The sequence below is a fragment of the Gossypium hirsutum genome, chromosome A03 (assembly GCF_007990345.1).
Source record: "Gossypium hirsutum isolate 1008001.06 chromosome A03, Gossypium_hirsutum_v2.1, whole genome shotgun sequence".
In the NCBI taxonomy this organism is placed as follows: Eukaryota; Viridiplantae; Streptophyta; class Magnoliopsida; order Malvales; family Malvaceae; genus Gossypium; species Gossypium hirsutum.
In genome coordinates this window covers 94,384,784-94,401,199 of record NC_053426.1, presented here as the reverse complement: position 1 = coordinate 94,401,199, position 16,416 = coordinate 94,384,784, and the positions used below count along the sequence as shown (strand labels likewise).

Below are 16,416 nucleotides of genomic sequence, written 5' to 3'. Positions count from 1 at the left end.
TATTGATATTGGTGGGGTACGTGTGAAGGAAGAGAACAAGAAGCAGTAATTAAAAAGAAATGGGGTGGTGATGTTCTCTAAGGGTTGGTTATATGAATGGAAAATTTATACCCGCACAATTACGGAGGAGGAGTGGGAGAGGTTTATAAAGCCTTCAATTTGGCCAAAAATAGGGCAGTGCTTCAACGCAAAGCACGGCTTCCTAGTTCACGTCCATTTCCGATGATTCTGGAAAACCATGCATATTTTGTTGCATTACAACTTGTTTTTATTAATTAAATCCTTTTCTTTCATTTTTTCTATTTCATTTCATTACCCAATGTCTTATGACTTAAAAACACTGATATCATTATCCTACAAGGGATTTTTATTTAAAAAGAAATAAATTATTTTAAAATCATAATAATTTGTGACTATGATAGTCTTACTAACAATACGGAATGTTATCATAAGATATGAAACCCATATTTAGGGGCGAATCTAGGGGTTGGCCAGGCTCTTGGCTCCTTAAAATGGAAAAGGGAGAAAATTTTCTATTTTGGACTTTTAAAGTTTTTAAAATTTTAAATTAATAAAGGTAAAATTACTCTTTGGTTCTCCTAAAAATAATAAATTTTTTATTTAATTCTTTAAGAATTATATTTTTACTATCATAAAAATTATAATTTAATTTTGTCCCCTTAAAAAATTTTCTGACTTCGCCATGCACATCTTATTTGAATTAATCAACTCATTAATTTGATTTATGTGAAGGTTAGATTTAATGTTGCAATATGGGTTTCAACAAAAAAAATCTTTTATTAAATTATCTTTATATTAAATCGTTTAGTATTTCAAAATAGATAATAAATATAAGGTTTAATTGTAAAAAACAACCAAATAAATTTGCACAAAATCTTTGATAAGAAAGTCACTGTTTTTGAAAACTTTGAAATGTTTGAATTTCACAAGGGCTTATCACCATTTTAATTAGGGCTTAATAACTAATCGTTTGAGGATCATTCAAATTTAACATATAAGCTGATAAGATAAATGTTATTTAAGTTTGAATTATATATATGAATTAAAGTTGTCGACTAGCTTACTTAGGTATGAGGTTTGAATGCTTTATTTTGTTCGTAGGATAATTTTCTTGGGTAGTTTCTCCTTGATATTGTAAGTTTTTTCGGAGAGGTTTCTTTCTCACTTATATATGAGGATATTTGAGTAGAGTGAGTGTAAATAATTGCACATGAATGAGGTTACTTTTATCTTGTGTTAAATAGGTTGATTGTTTTGCTTCTGTATCTTCCAAAAGGAAAAAAGATTTTTGAGAGCTGTTTCCTAGATCCGAAAGAGAGTACTTGGGTTCTCCCAATAACTAAAAAGTGTATCATGCCTGAATCTAATCGGGATTGCGGTGGTGGAGTTACTGGATCGGAAAAAAAAAGGGATTCTAGTTGTAAGATATCTAATAAAACCGTCGCTGGAATTGAAATCTCATTCAAAGAGAAAGATATCAAATATCTGAAGTTTCTTTGTAATGGCCTAAATTCAAGGTTATCGGAACAATGGTTTCGTAACCATAGATCCGATTTAAAGAGAAATTTATTTCAATATTTTTGCTTGAAATTTTATATGATAGGAAAATCATATGAAAATATTGATAGGAAAATTTTATCGATTTAGTGATTAGTTAGAAAAAGAAATTATTGAAGAAATTGGGTAAAATAAGGTATCGGGACCTCTATCTCGTAAAAACGAGTCGAAAATAATTTTATAAATATTTATGAAATGTTATTAATGTGGTATTAAAATTTCGTTAGGAAATTTTAATGTTTGGGTAGTCAATTAAATGAAAAGGACTGAATTGTAATAGGTGTAAAAGTTGTTAGAGTGATTAAATAACTTATTAGTCTAATGAGAAAGGATTTAAAAGGAAATTAGACCCAAAAGTTATTTGGGCTGGACGGCAAGGGTATGAAATCAGCAGAAAAATTGATAAATTAAGGGTAAAATTGGAATATTGCAAAATTAACTAAATAAAACTAGGACTAAATAGGAAAATCTAGATTTCTCTTCATTTCTCTTCAATTCCAGCAGCTAAAAACGCCATAGGAGGGTTCTCTAAGCTGGTATTTCATAATTTTTGCACCAAGTGAGTTAATCCTTGCCTTTTTCTTGTAATTTTTGTGTTTCTAAGACTTTTACAACTAGGTCCTACTATTAAATTCATTAGTTTTTGATTTCATGGATGAAATTGAAAGTCACCATGGTTGAATGCTGTAATTTTATGATGAAATAGAATGAAATTAAAGCTTTAATTTGTTTATGAGATGATTTTATTAGGCAATTTCAATGGAAATTGATTTTTAGGACCTAATTGTGAAAATGTTTGGAATTAAAGTCTATTGCTGAAATTCTGATTCCTAAAGGTTGTAAACTAGTTTAAGGTGATAGAATAAAATGTTAATTGAGAAAAATTAGCTCAATTGAGAGGCTAATTGAGTAGGGACGAAATTATCATTTATTAAAAGTTTAAGGGAAAATGGTAATAAACAGCTTGCACTAAAACAGATTGGACAGCAGCAGTAGACTAACTTTGAAAAATCACCAAAAATTGTAGGAATCTAAGTAGAAGATGAACAAAATATGGAATTAAAGCTTATTGAGTCTAGTTTCTCATAGAAGAAATATTGTAAGCAATGGATTTGTAAATTTTGAGATATAATGAATTTTGTGAGACAAGGTCAGAATGAATTTGGGTTCCCCTGTTCTGACTTTGAAAAATTATAAAAAATTGAATAAAAATAATTAGGGACTTAAATTTATATGTATAGAATTCTGAATGAGTCTATTTTTAATAGAAACAAACGAGAACATCATTTGAATTCTGTATAAAGAGATAATTTTTTTTTTGGTGAAGAAGGGTCAGAACTATTAGACAACAGAACAGGGGTGACTTTGAAGAATAAACTGTACTGATTGGCTAAACCAAAAATTCTTAAATTTTATGGTAAAAATATATATGAGTCTAGTTTCAGGGAAAATTAACGGATCTTAATTTGGAGTTCCGTAGCTCAAGTTATGAATAATTTAGTGACTATGACTCAAGTAGACAGCTTTAAATGAACTATAAATAATAGTTGAATTATAGAGAATGTTGCATATGAACATGAAATGTATTAAATTGATAATTAAATTTATTTATTTAGATCCGGAAGATTCACATACGAAGCTAGATCGAGGAAAGGAAAAAGTTCGGGATTAGTAGATTTTTTACTGTTTACAAACAAGTATCAAGGTAAGTTCGTGTAACTTGAATTATATTCTTAAATGCTTGAGATTGTATGTTATTTATGTGAATATGATTTGAATGTTCATTGTATGAAAATTAATGAAACATTGATATATTTGATAAAATGGGAAGAAATCCCGGTTGAATGAAAGGAAAATTCGGTGGATCTCTGAAAAGGAATTGACGGTAAAAAGGATCAAGCCCGGACGGGTGATCCTATCCTGATATAGCCCTCCCAAAGAATATGTGTAAAATGGATTTAGCCCGGACGGGTAATCCGAATTAGGGTCTGAATTTAGCCTGGACTGGTAATTCAGATCCAAGCTCATTAGAGTAATTGTCGTTGCAGGGGATTTAGCCTGGACTGGTAATCCCGACAATACTCTATGAGTTTATATTGCAGGGGATTTAGCCTGGACTGGTAATCCCGCTGCAAGGTTGAGGTTCGCGGGAGTGTGCTCTATAAAATAGAAATGTGCGCACATAAATATGAATTGACGGACCTGGAATTGTACACTAAAAGTGTACATCTGAAAAATCCATCAAAATTTCGATAAATTCAACAGGATAAATATGGAAAAATAACAAGGAAATGGAAATCATGGTATTGAAGAGCTCATCAATCATGGTATATATTATTGGTACATGGAAATTATTGTACTAACTTGAATGTTGAGTTTGTGCATATTAGGGTAATAATGCATTGAATGGATATATGGATGTTTATTGTATTGTATTGAAAATATTAGGTAAGTATAATTCTTGTTACGTGAGCTTACTAAGCACAAAGTGCTTACCCCGTTTCCTTTTTCCCTGTTTTGTAGTGTTAAGAGCTCGGAGGTCGGATTTGGTCGGAGACACATCACACTGTCAACCTCAGGATTTCGGTATATAAAGAAACTTTATTTTGGAAATCAATGGCATGTATAAGCTAACAAAGTAAATGTTAATGTGAAATGAATGTAAAGTTAGCCATTAGTATGGTTAACAAACCTGGTTATAGATATGTGATGACGTTATCTTATATAAATGCATGAATCTATCATGAAAATATGTTGAATTGATTTGGTTGATGTGGATTGGTCTCGATTTAATATTACAGGGAAGGTTAGATATTTATAAAAGGGCTATATTGAATATAAAAAAAAATTAATTCGTAAACTCCGGTAATGCCTCGTACCCTATTCCGGCAATGAATACGGGTAGGGGTATTACATTCTTTTTGTATAATATATGGATGATTCGATCCGCAAGGACCATGATTGGGAATTGTTTGATTGTCTTTCTCCGAGTAAGAGGCGAAACATAATCAACTTGAACTCAGGATAGCTATTCGAAATTTTAGTGAAAGACTGGATTTGTTATCTCATGTTTGCTTTTCGTGAAAAAATACCAATTGAAGTGGAAGGTTTCTTCAAACAACAAGGAGCGGATCAACTATTCAATCAAATGATATTGAGCATGTTTCCCATCTCTTCTCGAGAGGCAAATGGGCCATTTCTTTGCAAAATTATGCTCAATTTCATATGTGACAATTCCGCCAAAAACTCTTCATTAGTTGGGGGAAGAATCCACACAAATCAGATTTTTTGAGGAACATATCGAGAGAGAATTGGATTTGGTTAGAAAATGTACAGTTGGTAAACAGGGATCTATTTTTTAGCAAGGTACAGAATGTTTCGTCAAATATTCAATATGATTCACAAGATCTAGTTTTGTTCAAGTAACGGATTCTCGCCAATTGAAAGGATCTTCTGATCAATCCAAAGATCGTTTTGATTCCATTAGTAATGAGGATTCGAAATATCACACATTGATCAATCAAAGAGAGATTCAACAACTAAAAGAAAGATCGATTCTTTGGGATCCTTCCTTTCTTCAAACGAAACGAACAGAGATAGAATCGGACCGATTCCTTAAGTGCCTTTTTGGATATTCCTCAATGTCCCAGCTATTCACGAAACGTGAAAAGCGGATGAATAATCATCTGCTTCTAGAAGAAATCGAAGAATTTCTTGGGAATCCTACAGGATCCATTCGTTCTTTTTTCTTTGATAAGTGGTTAGAACTTCATCTAGGTTCGAACCCTACTGAGAGGTCTACTAGAGATCAAAAATTGTTGAAGAAAGAACAAGATGTTCCTTTTGTCCCTTCCAAGCGACTGAAAAATAAAGAAATAGTTAATATATTCAAGATAATTACGTATTTACAAAATACCGTCTCAATTCATCCTATTTCATTAGATCCGGGATGTGATATGGTTCCGAAGGATGAACTAGGTAGTTCCAATAAGATTTCATTCTTGAACAAAAATCATTTTTTTGATTTATTTCATCTATTCTATGACCAGAATAGAAGGGGATACACGTTACACCACGATTTTGAATCAAAAGAGAGATTTTAAGAAATGGCAGATCTATTCACTCTATCAATAATCGAGCCGGATCTGGTGTATTATAAGGGATTTGTCTTTTCTATTGATTCCTATAGATTGGATCAAAAATAATTCTTGAATGAGGTATTCAACTCTAGGGATGAATCGAAAAAGAAATATTTTATTGGCTCTACCTCCTATTTTTTATGAAGAAAATGAATCTTTTTATCGAAGGAAAAAAAATGGGTCCAGATCTCCTGCGGGAATGATTTGGAAGATCCAAAACCAAAAATAATGGTATTTGCTAGCAACAACATAATGGAGGCAGTCAATCAAGATAGATTAATCCAAAATCTGATTCAAATCCAATATAACACCTATAGGTACATAAGAAATGTATTGAATCAATTCATTAAAAAGAATCGATCCGATCGCAACTTCAAATATGGAATTCAAAAGGATCAAATAGGAAATGATACTCTAAATCATAGAACTATAATGAAATATACTATCAACCAAAATTTATCGAATTTGAAAAAGAGTTAGAATAAATGGTTCGATCCTCTTATTTTGATTTCTCGGACCAAGAGATCCATGAATCAAGATCCTAATGCATATAGATACAAATAGTCCAATGGGAGCAAGAATTTTCAGGAGCATTTGGAACATTTTGTTTTTGAGCAGAAGAGCCGTTTTCAAGTAGTGTATGATCGATTACGTATTAATCAATATTCGGTTAATTGGTTTGAGGTTATCGACAAAAAAGATTTGTCTAAGTCACTTTATTTCTTTTTGTCCAAGGTACTTCTCTTTTTGTCCAAGTTGCTTCTCTTTTTGTCTAACTCACTTCCTTTTTTCTTTGTGAGTTTCGAGAATATCCCCATTCATAGGTCTGAGATCTAAATCTATGAATTGAAAGGTCTGAATAATCAACTTTGCAATCAATGGTTAGAATCAATAGGTCTTCAAATCATTCATTTGAAAAAATTGAAACTTTTCTTATTGGATGATCATAATACTTCTCAAAAATCGAAATTCTTGATCAACGGAGGAACAATATCACCATTTTTGGTCAATAAGATACCAAAGTGGATGATTGACTCATTGCATACTAGAAATAATTGCAGAAAATCTTTTGATAACATGGACTCCTATTTCTCAATGATATCCCATGATCAAGACAATTGGAAAAAAAGATTATTAGTACTGTTAAGGATTAGACCTTTGACATATCAATTATTGTTTTTGGTGAGAATTTTATTAGCAAAATTAAGAGAGAAAATCTTTGTCAAAGATAACCCTTTAAGAAATATAAGTGGTAGCAGGCTTGGAAACAAACTAGCATACTTTAAAGTGGTGACATGTATAATGGACCATTGTACAATTAGACAAGTTTCACACCAATGGTGAAATAGAATGTAAAGAATATATACTCATTGGTGTGTTACCACACCATTTAGATAAGAAGCTCTGAAATTGGCGAACCATACTACACCACATCACACCCCCTAATTTTTACCGGAGCAGGAATCTTGAATTGCTAAAAACATTCCTTGTGCTGTATCCATTGTTTTCATAAACTTTAACATAAATATGGGTTAACTCGCCTTAAATTCCTCAAATTTGAAACCCAAAACCATTTCACCTAAAATATTCAAATCTAGAATAATATCATAAGTCGAAAGCCATCAAATCTTAAATTAATTCAAATTTATAGTAATTAAATGAAAAGCTTACAAACTTAATTTTTAATATTCTAAATTCAAAATAATTCAAATGAGAATTAACTCAAAATTTATAGTTTAAATCGATGTTACCAAATTCAACTATTCCATAACCAATACAAGGAATCCAATTTATCCATCCATTTTCCTTTTGACTAAAATAACTCGGAATTATGTTGTTGCCACATTATATAAAAACTAAATTATAAATTTATTTATTCTTCAAAAATTTGATATATTTTAAAAATTCGGTGATTCACTTAAATTTGAAAATATTTTAAGCCCAAAGCTACCGAATTTGATTACATATTTTAACCAAATTATAAGTAAACATAACAAAAAGAAAGCTTGTCTCCCTACCCTTCCACCATGTCTTACGCAGCCTGTAGCATTCTTTGCTTGAACAAAACTTAGATTAGATGATCTGTAATTATGTAGTTTTTAGTTTGGGTCTTAAATATCTTACAAGGCTACAAACAGCAAAGCAATCTAATGGACAAATAAATTAAAAAAAAGAAGAAGCAATCACTACAAGAAAACAAACCTCTCATATCCTATTTATGGATGGGGTGATAGACAGGTAGTATCATTTATGGTGACTGATATTGTCGGAGACGTGTCGTTTATGGTTGCCCGTGAAATGGTGTCGGTCGAAGCTAAAGGATATACTCCTTCCTTCCTAATTTCCTATATAAATAAATAAAAACCCACAAAAGATAAAAAAAGTCCCAGAACTCGCAACTTTGTCAAGGGAACCAACAAGCAGTCGACATAAATATAAGCAAAAATATACAAGTCTTAATTATTAAAGGAAAATAAAGCCTTTTCCCCTTCCACTACGACACTCCCACCACTGTGTCACTGCACCACCCCATGTGACCAAAACTAATATGAATCAATAATGAGTAATTTCATTGATAGAACTCAACTTTCAATTTATCAAACACTTCTTTCAGCTCTTTTTTCTGGTTTCACAGAAGCAGGCTGATTCAGTATTTGTACACTTATATTATACATCTTCCAAACTTAACAATACAACATTATTTCACCAATATACAGAAACATGAATTCTGCCTTCTTTTTAATTACAATTTGGGATAATTTTCATGTTCCAGCCTTCTTATCTTTATTCCTATTAGCCATTTCACTAGCAATGCGACCCCTTCTTGCAAACGAGTGCACCCGCTCCTGCTGTGAGTGAGCTCACCAGTGATGACGGCCTCGCACCCAAGCTCGACGCCTTGGCATAACTTGAAGAAGCCCCGGTTCCGGATGCGGTGAAGAAGGCTCCATTCAACATCAAATCCCCTTCTGATCTCCAATTCCAATGCTTCCATTGATTTTGCGGCGCATCCTCATGTTTTGTCACCTGAATTTTATTTAGCACATAATAATATGTTAGTTTAAAGCTTACCCCCTCTCTCCCCCCCCCCCCAGTTTCTATATTGGAACCAATTAATGATATAATTGTATAGACCTCTTTGTTGTCTGCATCATTTGGTGCAAGAAATCTATTGCCTTGGCTGTTGATTGTAGGATCAGCACTGCCACCGATTGCATACATTTCCCAGTGCGTGTAATCATTGTTCACCACGTGAAAGTATCCATGCCTACATCTGCATAAGTGATAAGTTAATATATGTGTATATACATAGAGAGAGAGAGATTCAGGTTAATCATAGACTGTAAGTATATATATATTTTTTACCTAGGCATTCTTTGTACAAGGCCTTCTCCAAAGTGATTAAAGGCAATGGTGACTTGCATGTTCTTATCTTGTTTGTAAGTGTCACTATGTCCCAATAGCATGACCTTGTTATGATGGGTCAAGTAATTGTTAGAAATGGTGATGGCGGTGGATCCATGAATGGCGTCGATCAGCCCATCGTTGCAGTTAGACAAAGAGCAATGGTCCACCCAAACATGACTGCCTCCGAAAATCGATACCCCGTCCCCGTCCGATATCGTCCTCCAGCCGTAATGGGTAGGAGAGTCCCTCACATAAGCATTCCCTCCTCTCTTGCAATCATGAATGTTGATCCCATGGATTATGATGTTGGTCACGTACTGAACAGTAATGCATGGCCCACCGGAAATGTGGACGCTGACGCCTCGGCCGTCGATGGTCTTGAACGAGTTCATAAGCAATTCTTCCTTCAACTTGATGGTCATGTCACGAGCGAAAATGATCCATAAAGGTTCATCTTGGATGACAGCATATCGAAGGGTTCCAGGTTTAGGATTAACAGGGTCATGGTCACTAGGGTCAGTCACCACATATATTTTCCCATCTCTCCCACCAATGGCATGCTTGCCGAACCCAATGGCGCAATCGGCTAGCTTCTGACGGTTCTTCTCCCAATGATGGTCGCACCGCCAGCAATCATCGATGGGATTGCCGGTTCCACATGAGAGAAACCCCAAGCTCCTCCTCGCCATAGTAGCATTTCTTATGCTCCTGCAGTACAGAAAATTAAGCCAAAAAGGAATTAACGAAAATGATTCAGTATTTCATAATCGGCATTGATGAAAGATATTGAAGTACAGGAAATTAATGCATACTCATTGACTTGTTGGACTACTTGCTCGGGGTCCTGAACTGGTGAGGAGAAAACAAATGTGGGAGCCAAGAGAGGGAAAAGCAGTAGAAAGGACAATGGGATTGCCATTATAGCTTTCTTTTTATTGCTTAATAAAGTGTGGGAATGTACAAAGGGAGAGAAATTCTGAGAAACTGAGATCAAAGGAGGGCTTTTTATAATGAGGGATAAAGCAGGGGATAGATAGAACATACAGAATAGCTTTAATTTTTAATTAAATAACTTTATTATTTAATTCAAATGTACATTTTATTTTCAAATAAAACCTTCATCGGAGAAGCTGAATACTTAATCAAGCTTTTTTACCTCTCAGAGCACAAAAAAATAAAATTAATAATGGAAATGGTATTGCAATCAAATTAATTACTAAAATAATATATTTCGAAGAGTATTTATTGGTGTGACAAGGTGGTGGCATCATCCATTTTTTTTCCAACATTATCAAGTTATCATTAGGCCATAATAAAGTTTAAAAAAATTATATTTTATTGGTAGTGCCAACTTATACAGCGACACTGGTATGATGTAGAACTTGATACAATAAAAATAATTTTAATGAGTGGAGGGTGAAAGTCAGGCTGCACCACTGTTGTAAAAGAAATACTAACCCGTGACTGAGAAGCAAAAAATGGGGAGAGAATTAGACATGGGGAAGTAGAAATTAGGCGGCATTGATTTGATCACCTGCAGCGAACGTGACCCGACAATTAAGGGTCTTTTTTTTTTTCTTCCTCAGCCCTAAATTTTACACCCAATTTCCCCATTTTTCCCTTAACCTTATATATATAACTTGGTACCCTGCTTGACTGTGTGTTAAAGAAATAGGGCTTGGTAGTTTAGGGTTAGGAGGAGTGAGTGTTTGTGCTGGAAAGAAAGGAAGCACCCTAGCACGCATATTTTCTATTTTTTCTAATTATTATTTTTTTATTTAGTTTTTTACTTAATTAATATAAAAAATTATTAAATACTGAAATGGTATGGCAAAAAATTGTTTGAGACTTTCATGACTTTTTTTTTGTAATTATTATTTGTTAGAGATTTTGAGCATTAAATTTTTACATTTTTAATATTTTTTGGGTTGAAAATTTATTATGTAATATTATTTGAATGGATTATATATATATGTTGAATTTTTTTGTATGTATAGTAAGATAATATTTTTATTTTTATAATAATAATGGTTTTTTAGTAAAACAATTTAATATTTGTGGTATGTATAACAAAAAATAATTTTAGTTTTATAATAATATTTTTGTGAATAAAACAATTTAGTGTTTTTGGTATGTATAATAAAATAATAATTTTATTTTTATAATATTTTTTCTTGATTAAAGCAGTTTAGTATTTTTGGGAGAAGAGTTTGTGTTGAAAGAAACCACCAGTAAGCAGGAATGTGTTTTTATATATTTTTTGTAATAATAATTTTGAAAATTTGTTTTATAATCTACATCTGCTTTGCTTTTGTATTATGTTTTTGTCAAGTGATACCAAAAAAATATTATAGCAAACAGTCCATTTCGGTAATTAATTTGTAGGGTGATTAATTTTGTATTTTTAATTTTTTTATTATTAGGATAAAAAAGTTGTTTTTGGCATAGAAGAAAAGCATGTTTAGGAATAAAAAAAAGTTGAAGTTCATTGATAATAGTTTGTGGTGAAAGAGGGTTATTTTAGCTATGCATACATGCATGCTTTTGTATATATTATTATGATATATCATATTTATATATTTATTTATTTATTTGCATTGGTAACATAGGGTTTTTTTTATTGTTCTAAAATTAACCGGTCATTTGAGAGAATTTCAAAGTTTAATTTTTTAAGTTAAAAAATTTTACATAATTCAAATTTAAGTCATTTTACCCAAAAAGGCCCTTTAAAAAATATAATTACGGAAATGGATCGTTTATTGAGTTATTTACCGGATTAGGCCATTTTCCACGAAAACATGTCCACGTAAGCGCGATTTAGTGTCCACGTCAGCAAAACGCTTCCCTGGGGGAGCACTTTGTCCACGTCAGCAAAAAACACGTCCTTGAGAGCGCACTTTGCTGACGTGGACAAAACGCTCTCCAAGGGAAGCGTTTTGCCCGTGTAACGGTAAAAAATTTGACTATTGGCTTCCAACGGTCTAAAAACAAACTATAAAACCCCCCTAAATCATTTTTTCACACAAATCTCTCACAATTTCTATAATTCTCTCAAAATTCCTTTTCCTTTATTTATTTTTCACACAATTCTCTCATAATTCTCAATATTCTTTCAATATTCCCTTCAAAAATCTATCAAATTTCACTGAAATTTTCTCAAAATTCTATCAAATTTCTTTGTTTAAAATTTTTTAATTTAATTTTTTTAAATTAAAAAAATCCGATCGTGTTAGCAATGGTCGGAGAATTAATCTGTCTCGATAATAAGCACATCTCCGTTGATCAAATGACAATGGTAAGTGATAATTTTAAATTTTCAATACTATTGATATTTTTTTAATTTATGCAAATTTAATTAAATTTGCAATATTATTTGATATTTTATTCATTTATACAATTATAATTACAATTTCAATACTGCTTGATTTTTTTTCATTTATGATGTTTGCATTAATTAAGCAATTTTAATTAATTTTTGTTTTATAAATTTTTATAATAGTCTGTAGATCGGGTGTTGCAATGCTACATCCATAATATGTTTGGTCCTCCATCGCCATTGATCGAGAATTACTTGCAGGAAGTGAGATTTTGGCACGTGGCCACGATAGGCCGGGGGTGCAAGTTGGACCCAAAACTAATCAGTACATTGATAGAGAGGTGGAGACCTGAGACGCACACTTTTCATCTTCCATGCGGAGAGTGTACTATCACTCTGGAAGACGTGCATTTGGAATTGGGATTGCCGGTGGATGGGTACACAGTCACTAAGTCCACATCATCTACTGATTGGGGACCCGTATGCTACGAGCTTTTGGGTGCTATACTGGATAATATTAACGGAGGTCTGATCGAGATGGGACGGTTACGAGACACATACCCAGAGCCGAATAATGATTTGACTGAACTCAAAAGAATATGATATGCTCGGGCATACATTCTTGAGATGATTGGAGGTTATCTGATGCTGGACTTGTCACAAGACCTCGTACATCTAAGATGGCTGTTGAAACTCGTAGATTTTAGAGTAGCTGGTGAATTGAGTTGGGGGATCTGCCATGTTGGCAACATTGTACAAGGAAATGTGCGGGGCGACGTGACCGAACAAAGCCAAAATAGGAGGTTGCTTATCACTACTGCAATCATGGGTACAGTTTCGCTTTCCATTTTTACGTCCTCAAGTGGACCACCTATATACATTTCCACTCATAACGAGGTAAGTTTTATATTAGATTTTACAATTATTACGTAGATTTGGAATATAATTTTATGCTAAAAATTTATTTAATTAGGTGGAACCATTCGGCGAGTTATGTTGGAATACTTACCTCTCTCGAAGATATACGGCTTCTATTAATCAACGATCAGAAGCAGAAGTAAGTATTAAATAAAATAGTCATTTCGTATTTAGTATTTAGTATTTAGTATTATGTATTATGTATTATATATATAAGTAATATTTTTATCATGTTCATACAGTTTCAATGGATACCATACGAGGATCCGGCAATTCGGGCAGTAATTCCGGATGAATTCCTTCAAAATCCAAACGTTTGGCATGTGAAGGTTCCATTGGTGAACTATGCTATCGTGGAGATGCACCAGTCAGATAGAGTATTGCGACAATTTGAATTCTGACAACCGATTCTTGTGACACCCGAGGTGTTTGATGATGAGCACAAAGTCGACTTACGGTAACTACATACGGATTGGCCGAGATTCTGGTCATACTATATCGAAATATGGGAAAATCGATATGATTATATACCTACTCAGGAACTGATCATCGTTCCAGAGTTAGCTTGCGTATCAGAATACATGCATGGTTTAGGATCCATGGCAAGCCATATTTATTGCAGGAAGAGGAGAGGCGACGACAAATTCGTGCTCAAAGAGAACGACAGGGCCCTTTAAATCCAAAAGGAAGGGACGATGACGCATGCCCATCAACAGCGCCCACACAATCATCAGGCCCAACAGTTCAACCGACCACACCTACATCATAGCCTTTTTAGATTATGTCAGGTGCGTATCCTAGCCCTTATATGTATCCTAACCCTTATATGTTTCCTTTTCCTAACCTTATGGCAGGTTGGAATCCATGGCCCGGTTCATCTCCGTTCTCAATTACTCCAAGTCAACCTTCGATCTATAGGCCGCCATCGCATGAAGGATCACACGAGGCACCATCAAGGAACTCTTTTTTCTACCAATCCCCATTACCTTACGGGATTCAAACACCTCCGCCATGGGTGATGCAAACACCGCCGCAATCATTATTCTATCAAGGTGGGTCACCCTCCCAACACCCACAACCAGATCCCCTGTCGGAGGAACCACAACCCCCGCCAGAAGCTGATCGACTGAGGAATCAAGCACGGACCCGTCGGTGACCCCCATGTGGCACTAATTCCGACCGCCACGGACATTGATTTTTTTAATATATTTGTAAAAAAATTTTATATTGTTTCATTTAATAAAAATAAAAGTTCTTTTGAATAAGAAAATTATAATACAACATAGTTTCATTTAAGAAAATATAAATAATACAACATAATTTTTTACGACAGCTATCAACTATTTCGATTTGGACATGATCTATTTGTATGGCCAGGTTCCTACACCATCCGCACAACTTCTGATGATTGGTTGTTTCTTGGATATCCATATTGGTACGTCTTCTAGTAGAGCAAGGTCGACCCTTTGGTTTGCGACGCAATTCTCTATCTGGTAACAGCTTAAACGGAGCAAGCGATACAAGCGGCCACTTACGTTCATTTGAGACAGGTGGGAATACGTGTCTCCACACGTTGTACATGGTTTCTAGTTTGTACACTTCATCGACGTAGCTCATGGGATCTAGACGAAGACTCTGACAAGCTGCAATTATATGAGCGCATGGATAACGAAGTGCGTCGAACCTCCCACAGTCGCAAGTCCTATTTCTGAAGTGTACACGATATTGCCCGCCAATAATACCTTTGTGCGGTCTGTCAAACTCTGTCACATGAAACCATAGGTTGTCTCGATCGTGACAGGTTGTGTGCATGGTGTTCGCCTGCGCTTTCGCCTTGTTAATTTCTTGCAATACCTTTGTGCACCATACACGGCCTCCTTGCATTTGGCCTTTATAACTCGCTGCTCGCTTCAGAAATAGTGTCGCTAAACAAAAATATGTCTATCGAACAATCGATGTTATCGACAAATGACGTGTTTCTTTTAGAGCAGAATTTATGCATGCAACTAGATTTGAGGTCATATGACCATATCGTAGGCTGCCATCGTATACTTGTGTCCACTGTTCGAAAGGTATGTTACAGAGGTAGTCTGCGCCTTCTTCGTTAACTGAACACAAAATTGCCAACATTTCATGAAAACGATCCTTACTTATCTCATACCCTGCCAATATAAGTTGATAGCGAAAATTACATACCACTTTTCTATTTAAAATAAATTCAATATTACAAACGAAATTACATTAATAGATATTAAATACCCATGTTGGTCACTTTTTGTTTTTCACTTGTAAATCGAAATTGCCCGTAGTAGTTGGACGCAACGTGCCTTAGGCAATACCGATGGTGTGTGCGATGTCACAGGCTTCCCTATCGCTCAATTACAGCTAGTATTTCGGTGCCCCGATCTGATATGACGCAGATATTAGGTTGAGGGCAAACATGCCTCCTTAACCTAGAAAGAAAGAACTCTTAGTCATCAGCTGACTCCCCTGGTGTTATTACAAATGCAATTGGAAGGATTCTCCCACTGTCATCCTGTGTCATAGCTAGCAATAGCCGATGGGTATATCTACCATACATAAAGGTACCGTCAATTTGTACCAATGGCTTGCAATATAGAAATGCGTCTCGGCATTGCTTAAAGCTCTAGAAAAGACGCTTAAATACTTGGCATCCATGGAGCAATTAGTCATTGTAGCACGCAGGTTCCGTTTTAAGGTCTGTTACGCAACCTGGGACATATCTCTCCAGCACCTGACACCACTGTCACACTTTATTATATGAACCGTCCCATCCACCATGAATATTTTCCAACGCTTTCTGCTTAGCTATCCAAGCCTTGCAGTAAGAGAGCGTGTACCTCAACTGGCTACGAATATTGGCAATTAAGATCGACATTGAAGTTCTGGGATCGGCCTTCATTGTCGGTAGTATTAAGGTAGCTAACATATCTGAATTTATCTTGGGATGATCTTCCGAAACATCTGTCAACGAAGTACGTTAAAAAATGCAACAGTGCGAATAACAGTACTATTAAAAAACTCTAAACAGTTAGT

General features: G+C 34.3%; 1 protein-coding gene across 1 annotated transcript; it reads right to left on the bottom strand.

Moving 5' to 3' along the window:
- Positions 1-8,266: 8,266 nt before the first annotated feature.
- LOC107886482 (probable pectate lyase 5) lies at positions 8,267-10,724 on the bottom strand. Its single transcript, XM_016810454.2, has 4 exons — positions 9,938-10,724; positions 9,084-9,833; positions 8,853-8,991; positions 8,267-8,744 (listed from the first exon to the last, which is right to left on the bottom strand). Exons 1-4 carry the CDS (start codon positions 10,165-10,167, stop codon positions 8,523-8,525), a joined length of 1,341 nt encoding a protein of 446 aa, XP_016665943.2. The 5' UTR covers positions 10,168-10,724; the 3' UTR covers positions 8,267-8,522.
- Between the last annotated feature and the right edge of the window lie 5,692 nt (positions 10,725-16,416).